The following is a 22,429-nucleotide window of genomic DNA, read 5'->3' as shown; positions in this document are numbered from 1 at the left end:
ATACTTAATATATGCCAGCCTCCTTTCCAAGTGCTTAACAGATATTTATTTGTTTAATCACAGTAACCTAACAGAGTAGGCTGTGTATCACTTTTATCGATTGTCGTTAGAGCTGATGTAGGGTTGAGGTATAGATTGTGGAAACTTGTATCATCCTGCCCAGGTTCAAACATAGCACTGTAGCTATGTCCTGTGTGAGTTTGAGAAAATTACTTATTCTCTCTGTGTCTCAGTGCCCTGATCTGTAAAAAGCAGGAGGATACTTGATTCATTCAACAAACATTTAATGAATACCTACTATATGGATACAACCACAAATATCACTTACTCCCTGCTCTCAAGGACCTGACATTCCCTGAGGAAGAGAGACATGTATTCAACTAACCATAAGTCATTCTTGCTTGAGAGCTATAAAGTGCTACTGCTTCACTCTCATGTATAAAGGATGTAAGCTGTTGGTTTGAAATTAATATTCTTTATCATATTGAGAAAAACATTTCTATTCCTAGTTTACTAAGTTTTAAAATATGGGACTAGATGTTTAAGTTTTGCAAGTACCATTTCAGAATATACTGCAGTATTTACTTTTCCCTCTTTGACCTTTTCCTAGGCTGAATTATGGTAACATATTTTCCTATACTAAAATATCCTTGAATTATTTAATCAATCCCAATTTTTGAGTCAATATCCCAAGCATAACATTGTATCCTTTTAATATTGTGTTGGATTCCAGTTGCAAATAGTATGTTTAGGATTTTTTTCATCTACTTTTATTTGTAAAACTAGTCTTTTAAATTTTTTATTAATAAATTGATTTTTTTGAAACCCAAGAGCTTGTTCTTTTGTCCAGTATATTTAAATGAACAATGATTAATTGGTTCTACAAAAACTAATTAAGAGAAAGAGAAAAGTACCACAAATGTAAGTTGTAAATGAGAAGCAGACCATAATAACAGAAGCAGAAACTGGAACACAAATAATGACACTGTAAGTTTAAAAATTAAATCACACTAGTATAATTGAAAAATTATTAGATATATCTACTCTATTCACTCAATTTAGAAAATTTACTAAATCAATAAAAGAAAATTTTGTTATACCTGATTTTTTAAAGCACTATTTTAACCTTCTCTTTATAATAGGGTACATTAAGTATGCCCATTTCCAAATTAACCACTTACAGGGCTTATATAAGAAATGTTTCCCAATTTTGGCTCTGAAAAGAAAATTGTAGTTTTGGTTTGAAATGTTGGCAAATGAATGACAGAATTTATGTGCCCCTTTAGGTAGGACCAGATATGTTGATTTGACTCCTAAGTTATCTTCTGAAAGATTTTCCATTTTTCAAAAGGTCCAAATTCTACACAAATATGCAAATTTATGACTATAGAGTTACATTCTTAGGAATTACCAAGTTTTTTCTCAGCCTCATGTTTTATGAAGTGTTAGAGTTAATAGTAACTGTTTTCAAAAGATGTTTCTTCTACAGAAAAAGACATTCCAAGTGGAATTTTAAAAACTGAAATATAACATTCTTCTGAAATTTAACTCTCATATATATTTCATGGAAGCAAAAACATAAATTTGGGCGGAATGTTCCTAAGTTCAAAACAAGGGCAAGGGGCTTCCCAGGTGGCGCAGTGGTTGAGAGTCCACCTGCCAATGCAGGGGATATGGGTTCGTGCCCCGGTCCGGGAGGATCCCACATGCCGCGGAGTGGCTGGGCCCATGAGCCATGGCCGCTGGACCTGCGCGTCCGGAGCCTGTGCTCCGCAACGGGAGAGGCCACAACAGTGAGAGGCCCACGTACCGCCAAAAAAAAAAAAAAAAAAACAAAAACAAGGGCAAGATTTACTAAGTTATTCCTAATGCCGTCTCAAGCCAATTTTATCCTTAGTTTTTCTGAAAATCGTCATTTCCTCAATGCCAGTTTCCTTGCATTTCTATGAAACCTGCACTTAGCAAGGGAGATACTCATTGACTTCTAGTTGCCTACGCTTGCCAGAATGTTCCTATAAAGAACTGAAGCTAGTTGGAGTTTGTGTGGGGTAGGAGTAGACAGCGCCTCTTCCAAAGTGATTAAATTAAAAAATCATGTAAGAAGGGGAAAGAAATGAAATGATGTTCTCTCAGAAGGAATAACTTCTGCTGTCCCCAGAGTGCTAACAGCATAGGTCAGCTTTCTCTAGAAGTTTTCAAAAGGGCTCATCAACTATGAAGTCAGTAACAGTATTTAATGCTGCCAACTGCACCCCTTGACACTAAGCATCACTGACACAACACCATCGTTGTACAGAAACAGGCAAATATATTAACTTAATGACAGGCCAACGACCCCCTAAGGAATGTGATTATATTGTGCTTGCTCTTGTATAAATGTTAGATGGTACATGCTGTGTTATTATTACTTTTTTTCCCCCCTCAAAGACCTTTTGAAGTGTTCAAAGCAAAAGATGAGAGAAGACGTGTGCTACCCCAAATCACAAAGGCTAACATAAACTAACATAAACCAGCCTGGTACCCACAAAAGTCTCTACTTTCACTTTTCTCAAATTAAAAGCAGTGTCCACTGGTTTCAAAAGGCCCTATCAAAACAAAACACTCAAGTCTGAAACACACCAACAGGCAGATATTGGTGAGATCAATTCAGTCTTACACGTTGGTTTCAGAAAGCAAAAAACAGGCCTACAGCACAGGCTAATACTATTCTCATTTCCATAGTTTTCTCTACCAAAATTGCCTACGCTTTTCTGGAAACAATGGACTTTCAGAACATAATGCTTGTGATAATGTGTTAACAGAGAAAAATGCAAAATTGTATACCTCTCCTCCAGGAACATAATATGGTAGCAAGAAATGTACACAGGTAGACAAGGATTGAAAGGTACATTGACAAGGCAAAGGCTGATTTCTCAGAATGGTGGTGTTGTGGATGATTGTTTCTTTTATTTGAAATTTTATTAAAATATTTCATGATTTTTAAAAAATTAAGAGTCAAAGAGAGAGGCCACAAACTCTCAACAAGATCTAGCCCACAACTACTTTTAACAAAGTCATTAACAGTTAACATTTAGGAGACTGTTGCACAAACACTTGCATTTTTAGCTTCTCATGAAAAATTGGAAGATGTGGAAGAACTGGGTCCATGTTCCCACCTGAGCTCAACCAGCCTGAGCTGTGAGGAGACATCTGACCTTTATAAAGGGTGTGCCTGCTAACCAGCTGCCACGGGCCCCCTCCCCACTCATCTCTATCACCTGCCTATAGGCACCCTCGTGGGAATCCTGCTGAAGGCACCTGGATTAAGAAAGTTTCCATGACTCCATGCATATTAATGAGCCTTCTCCTTTCTCTCGTTACATCTTTACATTTTGGATGTCCCCTCAGTGGTCAAATTAGACAATGTCTATATCCGCTTTGAGAAGCTAATTACATAATCTTGGAATATACCTAGTGTAATAAAAATCTGGCAATTGACAAAATCAGAGCAGTCAATCCTGATGATTATAATAATTAGTAATGATGATAAAAACACTTTGGGGACCCAGTTCTCAAATTAAGCAACTCTATTAAGCAAATAAACAAGACTTTTGAAAAATTAAATTTAGAGTTAGAACATCTCAGTGTTCTGGTCGTAAAGATTCTCATGGAAACCAAAACCAAAGTGGAATAAGAAGAAGCTGGATATATATTCCATTTGTCTTTGGTCCTTCCCTCCTTTCTTGTAGGCCTAAGCTAATGGATATGTCTGTGTTTGTGAAACAAGGTACATGGTGCTAAATTAGCCCATTCACGGAAGGATAATATATAAGTTTATCATTTCTAGGGTTCAAATTCAATGCTATGCCACCAAAAATAGTAAGCCACCATAAACGTAAACATAAAATGACTGATACGTTGAAGATGCATGCACATTTAACAGTGTACAACAGAATGATGTGGTTTTCAGGCCTTTTTTTTGGCCGGGGGGGGGGCTTGTATTATTGACACCCCACCATGGCCTTTGTAAAGGGAAAATTCTTACCTTGTCAATGGTCCCAGGTCGCCTGAGTCTTGGCTTCCAGCTTCACTGGGAGTGCTCACTGATTTCGAGGAGGGAGACATAGGGGTTGGGACTAAATAATGAAAATAACAGGTATCCCATGTTAAAAAATGCAGCGACTGCACTGGGGAAGAGCAGCGTCAAACAAATCAAAACAAATGGGCCCAAATTAAAGTGGTTGTATGGCCAGGAGAGATTGAGATGGGATAAGGAAAAAAAAAAAAAAAGGAAAGAAAAGAAAAGAAAAGGAAGAAAGTCAAGTGAATTTTTCATATTTTGGAAATTAAAATTTGAAATGAATTTAGACAGAATTAACTTAGGGATTCTAAGGCCATGTCCACCTTAACAAAGTAACATGGAGAATCAAAACAGTTACCCAGATAATTCAAGTCAAATCTCTCTCTAGCATGAACTATCCAGATACTTCTAATTCTCCACTTTATTTTGTTAGTATAGATGTGACCTATTAAAAAATAAAATGAGGTGTCTATAAAACTTTAAAAGATTATAAAATAAGTGATTCTGAATAATTTTAAATGGTCACAGGGAGTCAGCAAAGGCTGTTGTATGTCTGCACTTGGAGGGATATCTATTGTCCACGGAGTATAAACTGCATTTGCTGTGAGAGACTAAGTGACAGATAGAGAAAGGGTAAATGTTGAACCTGGTAATTTAAAAATCTCTTTCAAAACAAAGCAAAATGCCAGGCTGCTTTATTTTTACACTTAATTAACAGTTCCATCCCGTTGTAATGTTTACTGTGTTTGTGAATTGTGTTCCTTTGCTTCTGGCAGCTCTAGAAAGCACTGCCATGTGCACATAAGCAAACTGCCGTTCTGCAGACAGGAGAAGCAAGTTCAAAGATCAAGGTCAGTGCAAGCTGAAAGTCTGAGAGCAAGGATAATACAAGAAAAAAACTAAAGGAAATGCAAATGTATTTTTTTCTCTATCCTTCAGGTACAAGCCAAATGTCCTTCAGATAGAAGCTGCCCCAAATAGCCAAGGTGGCTGCAGGCCAGATGAGAATGGGTTCTCAGTATCACACATGCCAAAGAAGCCATATGGGCAGAAAGAAACTTCAATACGTAGTGTAGATTCCCATTTGGTTTCAATCATGTGCAATTTCCTTTTATTTATTTAATAAGGTAAAGGGTTTAACTATTTTGTCCAAATCCTATAACACAATGGCAGATCTGTCAAGTAACTAGGAATTTTCACGTGATTCTACAATTAATTCACTGATTACCCTCTGCAATAAGTCAGAGGGTCAGTCGGAGACATGGATGAAAATTGAAAATGGAGTCCACCCTTGCCAGGGCCCTTTGGCAGGGATGCAGGGATAGTTCAGAATCTGGTCATGGTTTAGGGATGTTTAAACTGTTTTGCTCTTAAGGTTTAATTGCTGGCTTTATGCAGGTTAGGGGAGAATAGATATTCTACTATTGGGTTTAACCAGTGTTCACATTGCAGCAGAACTTCAAAGGCTATTTTGAGGCAAAAATATAATTGCAAAGTGTCTAATATATATCACTTGTCAACTAAGTAATAAAAAAATCTGTCAGCTCCTCAAAGAAGGTCCATCACTCAAATACCCCATAGTTTACCTCTTTCATACCACAAAGAAGCTAACAAAGTAATCAACGTCTTATTGGGGTTTATTATATCATTGTTAGACATATGATTTTACCTACTACAAACTGAGGTTGAGTATAAAATGCCTTTTCATGGTGTTTTAGTTTTGTGTGTGTGTATTAAATTATATTCAGCAATACTTAATAATTTGTATGCTTATGATATATTGCTCTTTTTCTTATATATAGTGATATAAACACTTGCCATTTTGTTGTACATGGGATAATTTTTATTGTTAAGTAATTATGGAAATACATGAAAATTTATTTTAATATAAAAGCCAATGATGGAAATAAAAGAAGACAAACCACTGATAAAAGGAGACCTGTACTGCATTTATTTATATGTATTACTTTTAAAGTTTTCATTTTACTATATTGGATATCACGTAGTTTTACAGACACCCTAGGATTACTCTAAAATGTATGGAAAGCAAATGGATAAAGAAAAATAAAATAACTTATCACATGAGTGATATATAGTTAAGTGACAGAGTAAACACATTATGTACAAGTTACCTTCAACACAAATAAAACAAATAGTTGAATATCCAAACCCTGGATAAAATGAGGTCATGGATAATTAACTAGGAGTGAATGAGTTGGAGGAAGGGTGCTGCAGTAAAAATGCCGATGAGCAATGAAACCAAGATATACAACAGAGTCAAAGAAATTTAAACTTGTTAATTAGCTGCTAATCTGTCACCCTTCTAAGTTTTCCTTCAAATTTACCATCGAGCATTCTATTTTCATCATGGAATAACTATGTCTGTGGTGGTTATGAAATTCATAACCAGATTCACAGTATTTAGGTTGGCAGAGAGAGGCAGGGATTCAGCAATGAAAATGAAGAACAATTTTTTTTTCTTAATTTCGAGATTTCTTGTATTTACCATGTGGCAACTCATTTAACAAATAACACAGTGGAGAAGGTTGACTGCAGAATCAGCCAATAAGCAGCAAACTGCTAACAACTCTACAACCTGTGACCTCCTATTTCCTTCCAGCCCCCTCAATTCCAAAAATAAATACATCTGACCCATAAGCCAAAGCGTTTCTTACAAAATAAAAACAAAAATAGACGTAAAAGAATAGTAAATGCTGGACATGGTATATCCCACACAAGTCAAATCTGAGGAAATAGTAACACAAAGCACTTTTAAGTACCTAGAGGGGGCTCCGGCGATATCCCAATGCTTTGCAGCAAAGCCTCTGTCTCTCGGCGTTTGCGATCCAGGTCAGAGTCATCCTGAACTGGTTCTTTCTTCTGCTGCATATCAGCCTACAAAAAGTAGATGCCAGTAAGAAAAGTGAATAACAGAGTTAAAGGTATGCTTTTCCTGGCTGAAACTGGTAAATGCATGGCAGAAAACACCAGGCAAAAGCCCTAAATAGATATAACCATGTGTATAAAGGATGAAAAAACACTGTAACTGCTCCATTTAATAATCACTAACCCAGTACTTTCTCCTTTGGTTGAAGGCTTTTTCCTGTCTCTATCACAGGGTATAAGAGTTTTACTCACTTAGTTTCAGAAGAAACCATCACGGCAAAATATTTCTAACTGGGATGTGATTTAAAAAAAAATTCTGTCTGGTTTTTTAAACCCCCTTGTCCCTTCTGGGAAGACATATGATCAGTTCTTGACGAGTGTGTTTGTAATATTCATAGGTCATGTTTGGAATTATGCAAACAACGAATTATTGGGATCTGACTAAAAAGTAAAGCTAGTTATGAAAATCTGTTACTGTACAATACACTATTATATCAGTAATCTAAGTTTACCATGGTTTAAATAAACCAAGCTAAAATGTTTATTAAAGCATGTGAACAATACTGATGTAAGTATTGTTGCTTAACTCTGATTTTCTTTTTTTTTTCTAAATATTGACATATGTCGTGAATTTTTAAATTTATTTATTTATTTATTTATGGCTGTGTTGGGTCTCCGTTTCTGTGCGAGGGCTCTCTCTAGTTGTGGCAAGCGGGGGCCACTCTTCATCGCGGTGCGCGGGCCTCTCACTATCGCGGCCTCTCTTGTTGCGGAGCACAGGCTCCAGACGCGCAGGCTCAGTAATTGTGGCTCACAGGTCCAGTTGCTCCGCGGCATGTGGGATCTTCCCAGACCAGGGCTCAAACCTGTGTCCCCTGCATTGGCAGGCAGATTCTCAACCATTGCGCCACCAGGGAAGCCCAATTCTGATTTTCATAGGCTTCCATTATACATATTAACTCAAAGGAGAAAATTATCGTGTAGAAAAATACAAAACAAAAAATCATTTAGGAGAGAGACATTCTTTCCCCAAGTTCTATCTTAAAAACACATCTTATCTGAGCCTCTTATAGTCAGATCCAGTTTGTCTTTTTATAGGATAGCAACAAGTCAAAATACAGGTTAAAGAAGGTTAGTGGTGGAATTCTGGGGGGCATTCTCGGGTCTCTTTTCTTTCTCGTAACACAATTACTACTTAAGACAAGGCATTTGCCCCACATCTGAAACACGGTAACATCCTATTTGATGTGCGGCTACCTCACGACAAGGCTTTGTGAGTTTACAGGCATGAAGTTGTCTCAGAGCTTGTCAAAAGCCAATTATCCAGTTATCAGACACACCTTTCTCCCCAGGGGCAAGCTGGGCTCCCTAACAGACACATTACCTGTTTCAGGAGTGCAAAGTACATTTCAAAGCAGTAAGCATAATTTCTGTTGTGGCATCTAAAGCAGAAAGAGTTCATGCAACCGTGACTTACTCCCAGATGGTAACCTACGCCCCAATTATAAGTAAAATGCATCTTTGCACATAGTGCTAGGCTCAAGGCTTCTGTTATTATTCGCCTCAGGCTTAAAATGCAGTCATATGTTTGAAGTCTACCTGTCATCAGAGGGAAAACTGCCATTATGGGGATTAATAAGGGCTAATGAGGATACTTAGAAGATTCAGGCACTCTCATATAACCCAAAATTCTGAAGCGGCAGTTTAATCTTGGAAGATATCAAAGTTCACGTTCTTTCCCAATTTTAACATTTAAACTAGCAAGTTCCAAAGCTTATGCATACAACAGAGGCAAAGACAGAACTAAGATAAGAAAAAGGACCTTGCAGAGTGAGGATCTATATCAGTATTCACATACCATAAAGTTAAGAAAAGGACTGAAGGAAAAGGGGGAAATGAAAGAAAAGGGAATTATCACTGCCACTGCTAAAATACAAATGAAAAAATGAAGATAAGCAAAATTCATCTCAGGAAGCCAATACAGAATAGCATGGTTTTACAGTGAAGAGTTAAGCCATAACTGGACTGTCAGCTTCACTGAGAGCAGATAACGTGTTTATTTTGTTCACCACTGTATCCACACATCCAGATCAAGGCTTGACACAGTTGATGCACAATTATCAATTAAAAAATGTGTTGAATGAATGAATATTCTGCCTTTGGTAATTGCTCTTCTATAGCTATAGAATCTAAGAATTACACACCATTCAGAGCAGTTTCCACCAGCTATAGTCCATTCAGTAAGCCCCTTTACACCACCACTGTGAGGAGGAGTCATCTAACTTTCCAGTGACCCAGTGCTCAGAACAAAGCCACTTTTCCTCATCCTTTCAACAAAAACTTATTTAAGGACAACGGAGTGCCGGTGGTAATGAACGCGAGAGATTCTAATGGAGCTTATGTACAGTGAACAGAAAAAGATCCATCTAATCTTCCTTTGAATAAACTTAGGGCATAATATCTATAACCTTCTGTCATGTATGTCCTATGCAGAAAGGCACAGAATCTGTTTTTTTTTAAAAATTTATTCTAACTTTAATCGTTTTAAAAAATAAATTTGTCTATTTTTTTTTTTATATTTATTTTTGGCTGCGTTGGGTCTTCGTTGCTGCACGCAGGCTTTCTCTAGTTGCAGCGAGAGGTGGCTACTCTTCATTGCGGTGCATGCGTTTCTCATTGCAGTGGCTTCTCTTGTTGCGGAGCACAGGCTCTAGGCACGCGGGCTCCAGTAGTTGTGGCGCATGGGCTCAGCAGTTGTGGCTCACGGGCTCTACAGCGCAGGCTCAGTAGTTGTGGCGCATGGGCTTAGTTGCTCCGTGGCATGTGGGATCTTCTCAGACCAGGGATTGAACCCGTGTCCCCTGCATTGGCAGGCGGATTCTTAACCACTGCACCACCAGGGAACTCCTAACTTTAATAATTAAGCATTCAAAAAACATATTAGAACATAAACTGCGTGTCAACATGCATGGTCAGACACTGCAAAAATAGCACACCCGAACTCCACCTCCAATGTGTCACTCCCACGATACAAGGTGTCTCTACAACTCATTCTCTGCCTTCTGACTTTTTTAATTCTTAAGGAAACAGACAATATAATGACAAATATTAGTAAGGATAAATGTCCATCTAGACGTAACAGAAGCTTAGGAAAGCTATCAACACTCAAAGTTGACCAGGAAAAATGCAAAGTTAGGTAACTGGGACTTATTGGAAATAAAGGCAGTTCCTAACTGTTACCAACTAGCACCTTAAACTAAACAATGTGTTACTTCATCCAAGGCAGTTATACCAAGCCCTAATCATGAAACCTCTGGTTTTTTCCAAGTAAATACTACAGAGTCCTAATACATTTTAATGACTCAACAAGGAGTTTTTGCATACTAGTAATTTAAAATATGCTCGGTGTCTCTCCCAGCAAATGGTATTTCTGTTTGTGAAGAGGCATCACAGCTGAGACCCAGAGAGGGTATGTGAAGAAAGAAAATTTGTCAGCTGAGAATTGTCAGTCATTTTTCCAAAGACAGCTGCACAGCTGTTAGATGAACAAGTGAGGAAAGGCCGGGAAGCCTCTGTCCATCTTACCTTGCAGCAATTTGGCAGACGGCCAAGGACAGGACGAAATTTCAGGGTGGCCTCATTAAGCACACCTCATTGCTTTAAAGCCAATTTTTCATGACATTGGCTCTGTGTCGTAAATGGTGACCACTATATTTATTTTAAAATCAGATTTCATCCGTAATACCACAACCAAGAAAGCAGTTGACATCCAAAGACGCAGAGAGTGTAATGTTATACATGTACACAGTTTTCTGGATTCTGCAGAGACAACCAACCTGGGTGGTCCCAATTCACACTAGTTTTCAGTCATGGCAAAAAACTGTCACTCAGATTAGCATTAAAGAGCATTTCGTTTCCTTTTATTCTAAACTTGTTTTATTTAAAATATAAGCCTAAATAAAGTTTGAAAATATCAAACTTATAAGCTTAAGGCTATTTCTAACTCTACAAACAACACAAAAACTAGAAAATCTTAAACTTAGGAGTCAATGACCGTGGCCAGTTAACTAGAGCATTCCACAGACTCGGGATCTGAAGCTTCCAAGGAAATTTGCAGAAAAAAAATTCCGGTCCTTGGAAAGAATGTCTGTGACCAGCATCTCAGACCTGCCCTAACTAGTTTAGGTGTTCATTCATTCATTCACTCGTTAATTCTATAACCCTTTATTGAAGGCCTACTATGTGGCAGGATCTGTGCTGGACATTGACTCAGTAATGAAAAAATACAACCCTGTCCCCAAAAGCTTGTGCTCTATTAGGAGAAAAAGACAAATGAACAAGCAAATGGTGCTAAATAATTTGATAAGGTCAAGGATAGGGTACAGGACTAACTCAGTCATGTGTTAAGACAAAGGTATTAGAGAAGGCTTTCCAGAGGAAGAGACATCTGAGATGAGAACTGAAAGACATATGGTTAACAGAACAGCAAAAGCCAAGGGAAGAGAATGTTCATAAACTTCCTGTCAACAGAGAGCATGGCCCATAAGGTGTAATGTAAGAAGCTGAGTCTGCCTGTAATGTGGATTTAGGGAAAAAGGAGATGGAATGGAAAGGGGAGAGCTACTGTGCCTGTCTAGGACCCATGATCAGTGTAAGCTGGAGAAGGGGTGGTGAAAGAATGACCCCAGGTTTCTGATTTGGACAACTGGCTTGGCTGGAAGAGGGGGTCCTTCCTGAGACTGGAGATAAAGGGGGACCACTTCTGAGGCTTAGCCCCCAGGGGCATAAGAGCATTTGAAAAAAGAAGGATCAAAAGAGATTACTTCCAGGTTTCTTTCAGCTACAAAATGCCATCATCCCAGGAAAGTAGGGGCCTTGAATTATAAGACCCTCCTAATAATGGGGCATTTTTGAATAATGGCCCCCCTAGCGCTGATCCTGACGAATGTATGCAGCCGTTCTACGGGCCCCATTTAGGGCCCATCTCAGGAGCAGAGTAACAGCTGTTTCTCACCAACCAGACCCTCTGCGTCTTTCACTGCTCTACATCATCTCCTCGGATCCTCACACAACTCCCTGAGGAAGGACCCACTCTTCTCTCCATTTTACAGAAGGGAAACCAGGTTCAGAGAAGTCCCAGAGCCACTCAAGGCCATTCTGCGAAGGGCAGAGCCAGGTTTCCTAGCCACATTCAACTTGAAAGCCTCTGCATAACCACTGAGTTCTACTGCCTCTGCCTGACAACACTGGCTTCTCAGAACAAACCAAGTCATCATAGTCTGACCCAAGGAAAGATCTTTTGTGGGGGAGATGCGGCTGTAGAGGGACAGGACTGAAAGCGGGGACACACCTTCAGGATGCTGCAGTGCAGTGGATCCCCAAATCTGGTCCTATTTAGATATTTCAAATCAAGAGACTCTGGGGAGGGGAGGCTGGGATTCTACATTGCCATGGGACTCCAAAGAGCAGAGTCAGGCCTCAACCACCCTGTCAATCTAGAAATGAGGAAACTAAGACTATGTAAAACTTTAATTCCAGAACTAGGTAGAGGCCCAGGAAGGCCCAGAGTCCAGGTGTTCCACACTTTCCACCACCTGCCGTCCCCAGTCTGCCAGGGCTCTGTCTGTTGCGTAACAAGCTAAATCCCCATCAAAGCTGCGTGGTATAGGAACAAAAAGGGTGGCCTGTTTCTACCAGTCTTGTTTGCCTGTAATTTCCCCCCCAAATGTGTAAAATGATGAGGATGAAGCAGACAGCATAATTTGGAACCAGATTTCCCACATCACTTCGCATTTTGTGGTAATTCTTTGGAATTCAAGTTGGATATTACAATGTCAGTTTAAAAGGAAACCGGTTATTAGTAAAGGATAACAGGTGCTTTAAAACTACAGTAAGTGTTGACATCTGAAGGAAAGGGAGCATAATAACTTAATGCTTTTTTTGGCTTTGCATGGAAATGAATAGCCATTCCTTGTCAATTCTCACCTCTACTTCACTCAAGACTGCATATGTAATAGCAAAGATCTGTGAAGGAAAAACATTACGCTCGCTGTCAAGGACAAATAAACTATGACATCAATCAAAGTGTAATGGTACCAAGAGAAGCAAGATATCAGAAGGCTAGAGAACAACTTCAATTATGTTTTACTTTGTTGGAAAATAATTGTTAGAAACCTTTTTACCTTGTTCTCCCAGCCTTAGAGTGTGAAATAGCACTTAGCTTGTAAGGCATCAAAACACATTCTTCTTTTCGCTTAAAGAAAAACTCTGGGGCTTCCCTGGTGGCGCAGTGGTTGAGAGTCCGCCTGCCGATGCAGGGGACACGGGTTCGTGCCCCGGTCCGGGAAGATCCCACATGCCGCAGAGCGGCTAGGCCTGTGAGCCATGGCCGCTGAGCCTGCGCGTCCGGAGCCTGTGCTCCGCAGCGGGAGAGGCCACAACAGTGAGAGGCCCATGTACCGCAAAAAAAAAAAAAAGAAAAAAGAGAAAAACTCTGAGTAGGGAAGCAGCTCTGGTTTGTATTACACACAAGCATATCACTCTGTATGTAGTTTCCTTCTTAGAAAACTACTCAAAAATATCTGTGGCATCTGGTTTTTGTACAAGATGTGGGCTATTTCTACACCACCACAACGAACTGGAGAATTAAAAATAAACTATTTGTTGGATTCTGACAGTAGAAAAAACCATGATATGGCAGCAAGGCACTGAACTGGGAATCAAGGGTCCTGGATTCGGGTCTAGCAGGCAGAAAAGCTACATCTCACCTCTGGATTTCTGCTGCTTTGTTGGCATAAAGAAGGGCCTTAATGGAAGGGCTCTAAAATCTCTTCTAGATTTAACATCTCACATAGCGGGGTCTACTGTACTATCCACCCCCTTAACCAAAGGAGAAGAATGCAGCTTTCCCTTTACCAGACCTAGGATTCTTATTTACCTGAAAAAAATATACATTTAAGAAATCATGGTAGTGGGATGAATTGGGAGACTGGGATTGACATATATACACTAATATATATAAAATAGATAACTAATAACCTGCTTCATAGCACAGGGAACTCCACTTTGCTGTACAATAGAAACTAACACAACACTGTAAAACAACTGTACTCCAATAAAAAAAATTTTAATAAAAATAAATGAATTGATGGAAAATACTTTTAACTTTAAAACAAAAAAGAAAAGAAATCATGGTAATCCACTGGCATCATTGTCTATTTTTCTCCTAAAATGTTCTGGCCAGTAGTTTTTTTAAAACCTTCCCTTGACATTAACACTTATTAAGTAGTAACTATACCCTAGGTATTGCTAAGTGCTTTATAAGATTAACTTTTTAAATCCTCATGATCAGACAAAATAAACACACTGCTATTCCCATGTTAAGCACAGGGAACTGAGACACAGAAAGGTTAAGAAATTTCTAACAATAGCGATATCACAGGCCACTTTCAGGGTTCTATTCAAGTCTGGGGTAAACCAGGGGTTCGGGACCTCTGGACCAAATGCTATCTACCGTTTATGTGGTGCCTGGCCACTACATGGCAGATGTCAATGACTTTACTACTCTTCAGTATGTAGACATCACTCATGTTATTCAGGTATTGTAAAAGCATTCTTTTACAGGGTCCTCTTTATCCGTTTGACCAGCCTCTCGGAATCAAGTGATTCTCCTTTCCCCCTACCCCCCAACACCCCAGCACCCAGTACTTACCTCTTTCTTTTTCCTCTCCTCTTCCTTCCGTTTCTTCTCTTCTCTTATCTGTGCTAAGCGCTGTTTTTTGCGCTCTAGCTCAGCTTTTAAGTCACTTTTGTCAGACATGTTGGTTTCCTTGGAGCAAAAGAGGAAAAGAAGTGAATATACACAAACAACTTCTCTCTATTACCATCGCAAAAATCATTCAAAAGGAAATCAAGCTTGAAAATAGAACTTTCTGGCAATAACAGATTGTATACCTTAGCCTCTGCTGATGAATCAAATAAGTCAGATCTGGTCTCCCTCTATATAAAATCTTCCCTTTTCACGTATACATAAATATTTGAAAAAATACAGTGTTATAGTCTATTCTGGTCTGAAGAATAATAGCAACTTACTTCAGAATAAGTAACACACTTTCTGTACAAGTTTCTTAACAACTAAACAAAAAGTTAATAAGAGAATCAAAAAAGAACCATCACCATGACTTCCAATTTAGACGACAATGGACCAATTCATCCCCACACTGAGAAAAGAAAATAGGCTGTCATAAACTCTTAGACACATGCCCTGCTCAAATTTCTATGGGCTCAACAAACATTCCTCCACTGAGACTGGGCACATGGAGATTTCATTTTGCCTAATATTATATGCATCAGGGAAGACAGCCACTGAAGACCTAACATGTTAATCTTCTTTTCCTGTGAAACTCCTCCTGAACTGTCACAATTAATTTCATCTCCAGTACAAACCTATTTCTATAAGACTTTCATTTGCATACTGAATGCAACATTGCTTATCCTGGCACTTCCCCTTTTCAAAGCAAAAGATACTTGTGAACACGTGAATGAGGAGACAACACCATGGCAAGCTCTTGGGACCATTTATCTGAACAAGATTTTTAACGTTAATGGTGATGATGATCCTAGTGGTGATGGTGCCAGAAATTTCAAATAAAACGAGTTTGGAGAAGATTCTCACCAATCACAATGATTATATTTGCCTCTTTTCTGCTCCCAACTGGAAACTAAGAAAATGGAGACACTGAGACATGAAGAACTCCTCTCTGACCCAAATTCCTAAAATAAAGTTAAAAAAAAAAAAAAAAAAAACTAACCATAAATGTCACGAGTATTCATTTGCATATTACTTGTATGCAACTATGATGAATATATAATGTGTCCCTGAGTAGATGACAAAACGAGGGAAGGCAAAAAAAGGTATACAAAGCAATGAAAAATCCTCAAACTTACTGTCACTGTCTTTACAAGGTAATCAAGAACCTGCAGTCACCCTAAGACACTTTCAGATGAATACACACAGTTGGGAAGTGTACTGTGTTCCTACTGTCCTACCATACACATTCTGGCTCATAATGTGATGGCAAAGATTTGTGAACTAATAGCAATAATGCTCATGATAATCAATCTCTGCTATTCACGATCATGCTCTTCATTTTTCCACAAATATGTGTTGAATGTCTAATCTGTGCTAGGCATTCTCTAAGGTATCGAGTACAAAGATGAGCAGCGCCAGATTCTTTCCTTCAAGGAGTACATAACTCAACTTTGTGAGCATGTGGCGTGGCTGGAAATGCTCCTTGAGAGATCGGCTTACTGAGTGCCAGATACTTTACATTTATTATCAAATTTAATTACAACAATCCGAGGAGACCAATATTATTATGAATGCCTTTTTCACAATTCAGATAAAGGAGACTCAGCAAGACCTAAGACTGCACAGTCCATACATGGAAGGACGTCAATTCAAGCACGTCCGTGCTCTGCACCACTACACTCCACTGATCGCCAAGGTTCAAGTTCAGAGGGGATGCAGAACAAGAGAATAATCAAGATCTGGTGGAGTGGGCGAGGGTGAGCTTTAAGGAAGAAGTGGAATTTGAACTGGATATGGAAGGAGGTCAGGAACTAGCACAGGAAAGGGAGATAGAGACACACAAAGGCCTGCAGAAGAGAGAACCAGCAGGCTGTGTACAAGAGACGCAGATGAATCCAAGTCAAGAAATACAAACTTTAGTTGGTAAGAATGGACCTGTGGAGGCAAGTGGCAAAGGCTTGAAAATACAGAAGAGTGAGTTCCATTGGGTGTAAAGAGGGTTGGGAAATCAGCAGAGAAAGTGACAAAACAAACACAGAATACAAATTTGCCTAAGCCTATTCTTGTCCCTGCCTGGGAAACAGATAGGAGCAAAAACTAGAAATACGCAAGCTGCGGGGAGGCTGGTGCCAACATCTATCTGGGTCGACTGCACCTGCACCGGGATGGTAGGTGAATGTAGAGACAGAATGTGCTGGGAATGTGGACTGAAGAGAGCCCAGCCAAGAAGGAAGACGTGACTCCTGGTAGCCTTTAGATGTGGAAGCACATGAGAAAGATTCAGTAACAATTCAACTTTGAGACTGTCAAGAGGATGTCAGTGAAACTGGGAAGAGAAGGCAAATAAGGAAGTGATGAAAAAACTTTCACTGTGTCATAATTTAAGTGTCAACAGGACTTCTGAGCAGAAAGAACGCAGAGATACAACACTGCAGGTGGGTTGAGAAGCTGGATGGGGACTGGGGCTGTGGAATGGAGCGTGAAGTCTCCTGCCAAGGCCTATTTAAACCTGAGTCACAAATTCATTGTCCTTACAGGTGCCAAGTAGATAACTGAGGAAACAAAGCAGTGGCTGAGGCCAGCCAGAGAGGAAACATTCTGCCTGCGGGAAGCAGTTCTATTCGGTTCCAATCTGATGGCTGACATGGAAGAACATGGACCCAAGCAGTTAGATCTGATTTTTTCCCCAAGAGAAGCCATACAACTGATAAAAGTAACATTTACCACTAAAACACTGTTAGCCAGTAATTTTCAACACCAAAAAACCTGACGGGAGAAAACTAGAACCTAATTCCAGAAGGCATCTGAGATTTGTCTGACAATGTTGGTCATTTAAGTTGGTGTTACCAGCCATAGAGCCAGTATTTTAAAAATAAACAACAATAACACCAAGGGAACTTTAAAAAAAATTATGTTATATAGTGACGTTTCAAATAACACTTAACTTTTTAAGGGCAGTAGAAGCACAACATTAAAAGACAGCTACAGAGTACCTTCCACTTATTGATTTTTGGATCTATTCCAAACTGGACACTTTGCATCAACACCTGGGAGAATAAGAAATCTCAAGAGAACACCTTGTAAAGGGTTTGGAAAGTACACATTAGAGTCAATGAATGGGCTTTACACACAGTGAAATGGCTTAAATAGTGGCACTAAATGCAGTGTCAGCACTGAACTCCACAGGCTTTCCCGGGGGGGCTTGCCAGTCTGACCCACTAAATCTCCCTGCACATTAAACAAAGCAAATCGAGGAACAAAGAATGGAGGACATGAGTTATAGAGCTTCCTGGGGCTAATGTAGGTCATTGCAAAGGCAATTTTGGTGCTCGCAGTTTAAGAAAATAAGAGTCAAAGCTACCTGCTGTTAATTATTGCTCACTTGCTGCACACACATAAAAAGCTGGTCTATTTCATTTACAAATGGCAAGGGGTCAAGTAGATAAATCAAACCCACCTCTAGGTGTATATCGCCTCCCTGTCTGATCATCCACCTACTCTCCCACCCACCAGCCAACTACAGCTCAACTCTACCAGGGCTTAGGAACACTTACAGCTGTCTCGCCCCAGCTCCATCCATGGCGGGGTCAGTTGATGCACTGTTTATGATGCCTGCCCAGCTCTCCTCCTAGCAGAGTCCCATGTTCTGAATTTGCTTTCCAGGGTGACATTCCTTTTGCCCACATTCTCTCACAACCTACCTGCACTTGCCCGATTCATGCTCCTATTCCCTCCCACGTCTGCATCTCAGCTCTCGCCCTCCTGCAAGTTCTCCAGCGATCACTGAGTACAATCCAATGTCACCTCTTTTTTTTTCTTTTCTCATCCTGCAAATTACCCCTACCTGACAACAGAAATCTCAACAGCTACTAATCTCAATTAGGGTATGGACTCCATACCCTAATTCCCAACTGTAACTTTTTTCAAATTTAAACTCCCTACTTCTGATTTCCCTCTTTTCCCCTGGTTCACCTTATATCCCCTTGTTCACTATGACTCATCTCCATCCAACCTCCCAAGTGTTTCAGTTCTCACATCTTTTGTTTCAGCCCATCTTTGAGCTCAGTAAACTGCCATTGTTATCATCCGAGTAAATGAATCAATATAAGTCAAGAGCTTAATACTGTGCCTGGCAAATATTAAACACCTAAGAAAAGTTGTTTGTCCTCTTCCTCCTTCTCTTTCTGCCCCTCTTCCCCTTCCGCCTCCTCCTCTTTTTCTGCTATTATTATTAGTATTACTATTTTTTTACCCAGCAAACTCTTTCCCCCAACTCCACCCTAATTCAATATCCAAAACCATCCCTCGAAATTCATTGCAAAGGATCTAAACCTAAAAAGAACTTTAACAAGAAACAAACAAAACAAATCAAGCTCATAGACACAGAGAACATATTGATGGTTCTCAGAGCTGGGGGTGAGGGAATGAGTGAAATGGGCGAAGGTACAAACTTCCAGTGAGAAAACAAATAAATCATGGGGATGTAACATACAGCATTGTGACTATAGTTAATAACACTGTACTGCATATCTGAAAGTTGTTAAGAGAGTATATCTTAAAAGTTCTCAACCCAAGAAAAAAAATTATATAACTATGTATGGTGACAGATGTTAAACTAGACTTATTGTGATCATTTCACAATATGTACAAATATCAAATGATTATGTTGTACACCTGAAACTAATATAATGTTTTATGTCAATCGTACCATAATAAAAATAAATTAAATATTAAAAAGTTACAGTGAGAAATACATTAAAGGTATAGCATGCTTCTCAATCTAAATGGGTTATAAAATGGAATGCACGTGGTTAAAGAGATGTGACTCAAAGAAAAAAATATTTTTGAACAATTAAATGTAGTCATTTAGTAGTAGTAAAATTCTTCTCCATTTTTCTGTTGAACATAGGGATTACGTATCAAGCTGTCCCAGGCAGGCATCCTCCCCTATCTTACCCACTTCCCCCAGAGGATGGAGAGGCACATGGAGAAATGGTTTCTTCTGTAGTTAAGAAGTTGGTTACAGGGAGGGTCACTCCTGCTGTTCCATCATAAAAACGTCTCACGGTCCTAAGCCTCAAAGAGGAAAGAACGTAGAGAGGAAGGAAGGAGGAAAACACGAGAGAACAACATGGACACTCAGGAAGGTAAAAACAGAAGTCATCTCACACCTGCCCTTTTCTTCTCAATTCACCCTGCATCTCCTTCACATTTCTTACTCCACACACATCCATAAAGAAAGGAAAATGCTCGACTTTTCTTGAACCCAACAATGCGACCCATCACCTTCATTTCCATTTCTGCACATATGGTCATGGGATGGTTTGATCCTGTTTAGAACCAAGCGTCTAACAGAGGAGAAGCAAAGGGTTTAGCTCTGTTTACACAGCTGCCAAGCAACAGAACCTCCTGAGGCTTAGCTTTTCAACCGTCTAGATCTCTATTTCCTTTCAGTTGTCTAAGTTGGCAGCAGTCTGAGATTCCATTTCTAATGCTGGCATATGCAAATGTATTTTTAAGCTTAAAGTCAGAATCCTAGGAGGTTTAAGTCATTGCCCAGCTGCTTCCAGACGCATTGAAAAAACTACCTAGAAACAAGTTCTCTTTTCCTGCCTAAAAACAGTTGTTCCTGTCAGCTCTTCACTATCAGCTATTGAACTTTTCATCTGCCACTAGGTACATGTAAGAAATTTGATCTTTCACAACGTCCTTGCACCTGCCTGGCTTCTTATACAATATAGCTGCCTCCTTCCACTTGGATGGGAGGCCAAGGGATGAATGGGACCACAACCATTTTTACAGCTATATCACACTGTCAATAAAAAGAGGGTGAGAGAAATCTCAGGAGTTGGCTAGTGAAAGATGTGGGAGGGTTATATGCTAAATTTGTACAGCCATCAGTATACTGGGAAAACAAACATTTTGATAAAATCCATCTCATGGGGGGTGCCCAGGCCTCGTCTACTCATATTGTAGATGAGTTCTCAAACGTTTGGTCTCAGCATCCCTTGGGACTCTTAAAAATTATTAGTGACCTCAAAGAGCTTTTGTTTATGTGGGTTACATCTATTAACATCAACCATGCTAAAAATTAAAACTGATAAAACTTTAAATACCTAATAATTCTATAATAACAACACTAACCTTTTACTTAACATAAAACTTTTATGAAAAAATAGGCACACTTTCCAAGACCAAAAAAAATCATAAGAAGAGGGTATTTCTTTTATGTTTTCACTTCTCTTTTTAATATCTAGCTTAAAAGAAGTCAACTGGATTCTTACAGGTGTTTGTGCATTCAATCTGCTGTGATGTGCTATTTTAGTTGTAAAGAAAATCTGGTCTCACATGAATGTGTATTCTGAAAAACAATGAGTATCTGAATAGCCTCTCAAAGTAACTGTGGATATTCTTTGATATTACACCAAAAATCAACAAATGGCAGTTTCCAAAAGTTCAGTTGCAATCTGAACATGAAACCACACCAGTCAATGAACTTTTTTGTACTTTGTTACATTAAAATCCATTGGTCTGTTTTAAACTTTGAATGAATCTTTTATTCATGTATGATTTTATAACATTATGCATTGGTTATTTAGAAAATTATGCAGACTTCTCAAATATTGACACATTCCATTGTACAACATCCAAAAATCACATTTGGTACTATCATTACCAAACTCTTCAGAAGGGTCTTTAGGTATGGTAAAGCTGTACAGCTCATGGTGGCAGATATAAGTTTCCCAAAACTCTAATTTTTGCTTGAAGCTCAAATTTTATCATTAGCAACAAATATTGTCAATTGTGTTCTTGAAGTGGCAAGCTCACATCATTGATTTTTGAGAAAACTTCTGCCAAATAACCAAGCCTAAATAACCATGGTTTGTCTATGGATTGTAGTTTCAAGTAAAAAATAAGTGTTTCTTGAAAAAAGGCAGCTAATTTAGCTCACAACTCAAACACTGCACAAATGCTTTTCTCTAGAGAACCACTGGACTTTGGTAAGCAGCAGAAGTGCCTTATATGCCCCCATTTGTCACACAGAAAAGACGTGTGCTCAAGGTTAGAGATTTAATGTAACTAGTATTTTTTTCCACTTCATGAAGGATACTCTTAAGTGAAACTATTTGTCTTTTTAGCTGCAAGTGTGTGGCAGTGAGGTGCAACACTACTAGGAGTTTGGTGCCCTGTCTCAATTCATGCTAAGGTACTAGCAGTTTGACCTACCATCACTTTCACACAGTCCTTGCAAATGTCAATACAGTGGAAAAGACAAAAAACATTTTAGCATTATTATGAAAATAATTTTGACCTTTACAGACCCCTGAACACATCTTGGGATTCACAGGGATCCTCAAACCACACTTTGTCTTAATCTACTTCTGATAAGATGGAGTTGATTCTAAAGTCTATAGAGACATTTACTTAACAAAATTTTGCTAAGAGTTTATATTGGCAACCTAAACAGAGGGGGTTAGAGCGCCTTCTTTTGCAGAAAAGAAAAAGTAAAAGATAACAGGAATAAAATCACTGAGCATAGAAAATTCAGATTAGAGTCAAGAAACTACAATGATTTAGAAATATATTTATAATGATTTAAAAATACCAGGAAGATCTAAGACGTCTGGATACATCATTAGAAAGACTGGATTTAGGGAGATGAGGCCTTGAAG

The 22,429-nt window shown here is 39.0% G+C and overlaps 1 protein-coding gene across 2 annotated transcripts in view; it reads right to left on the bottom strand.

The window, feature by feature from the left end:
• Positions 1 to 14,771, bottom strand: part of DYNC1I1 (dynein cytoplasmic 1 intermediate chain 1) — a 295,343-nt gene extending 280,572 nt beyond the window's left edge. Inside the window, exons 1-3 of one of the 2 annotated variants that reach the window (XM_060157069.1) lie at positions 14,658 to 14,771; positions 6,841 to 6,955; positions 4,025 to 4,115 (exon numbers count right to left, since the gene is read on the bottom strand). In XM_060157069.1, the coding sequence (XP_060013052.1) occupies positions 4,025 to 4,115; positions 6,841 to 6,955; positions 14,658 to 14,765 (314 nt within the window). In that variant the 5' untranslated portion in view covers positions 14,766 to 14,771. The remainder of the gene's footprint in view (positions 1 to 4,024; positions 4,116 to 6,840; positions 6,956 to 14,657) is intronic. The other variant, XM_060157070.1, reaches the window with a different exon arrangement.
• Positions 14,772 to 22,429: the final 7,658 nt, after the last annotated feature.

The sequence above is a fragment of the Lagenorhynchus albirostris genome, chromosome 8 (genome assembly GCF_949774975.1).
Source record: "Lagenorhynchus albirostris chromosome 8, mLagAlb1.1, whole genome shotgun sequence".
Classification (NCBI taxonomy): domain Eukaryota; kingdom Metazoa; phylum Chordata; class Mammalia; order Artiodactyla; family Delphinidae; genus Lagenorhynchus; species Lagenorhynchus albirostris.
This window is presented reverse-complemented; position numbering and strand designations above follow the sequence as displayed.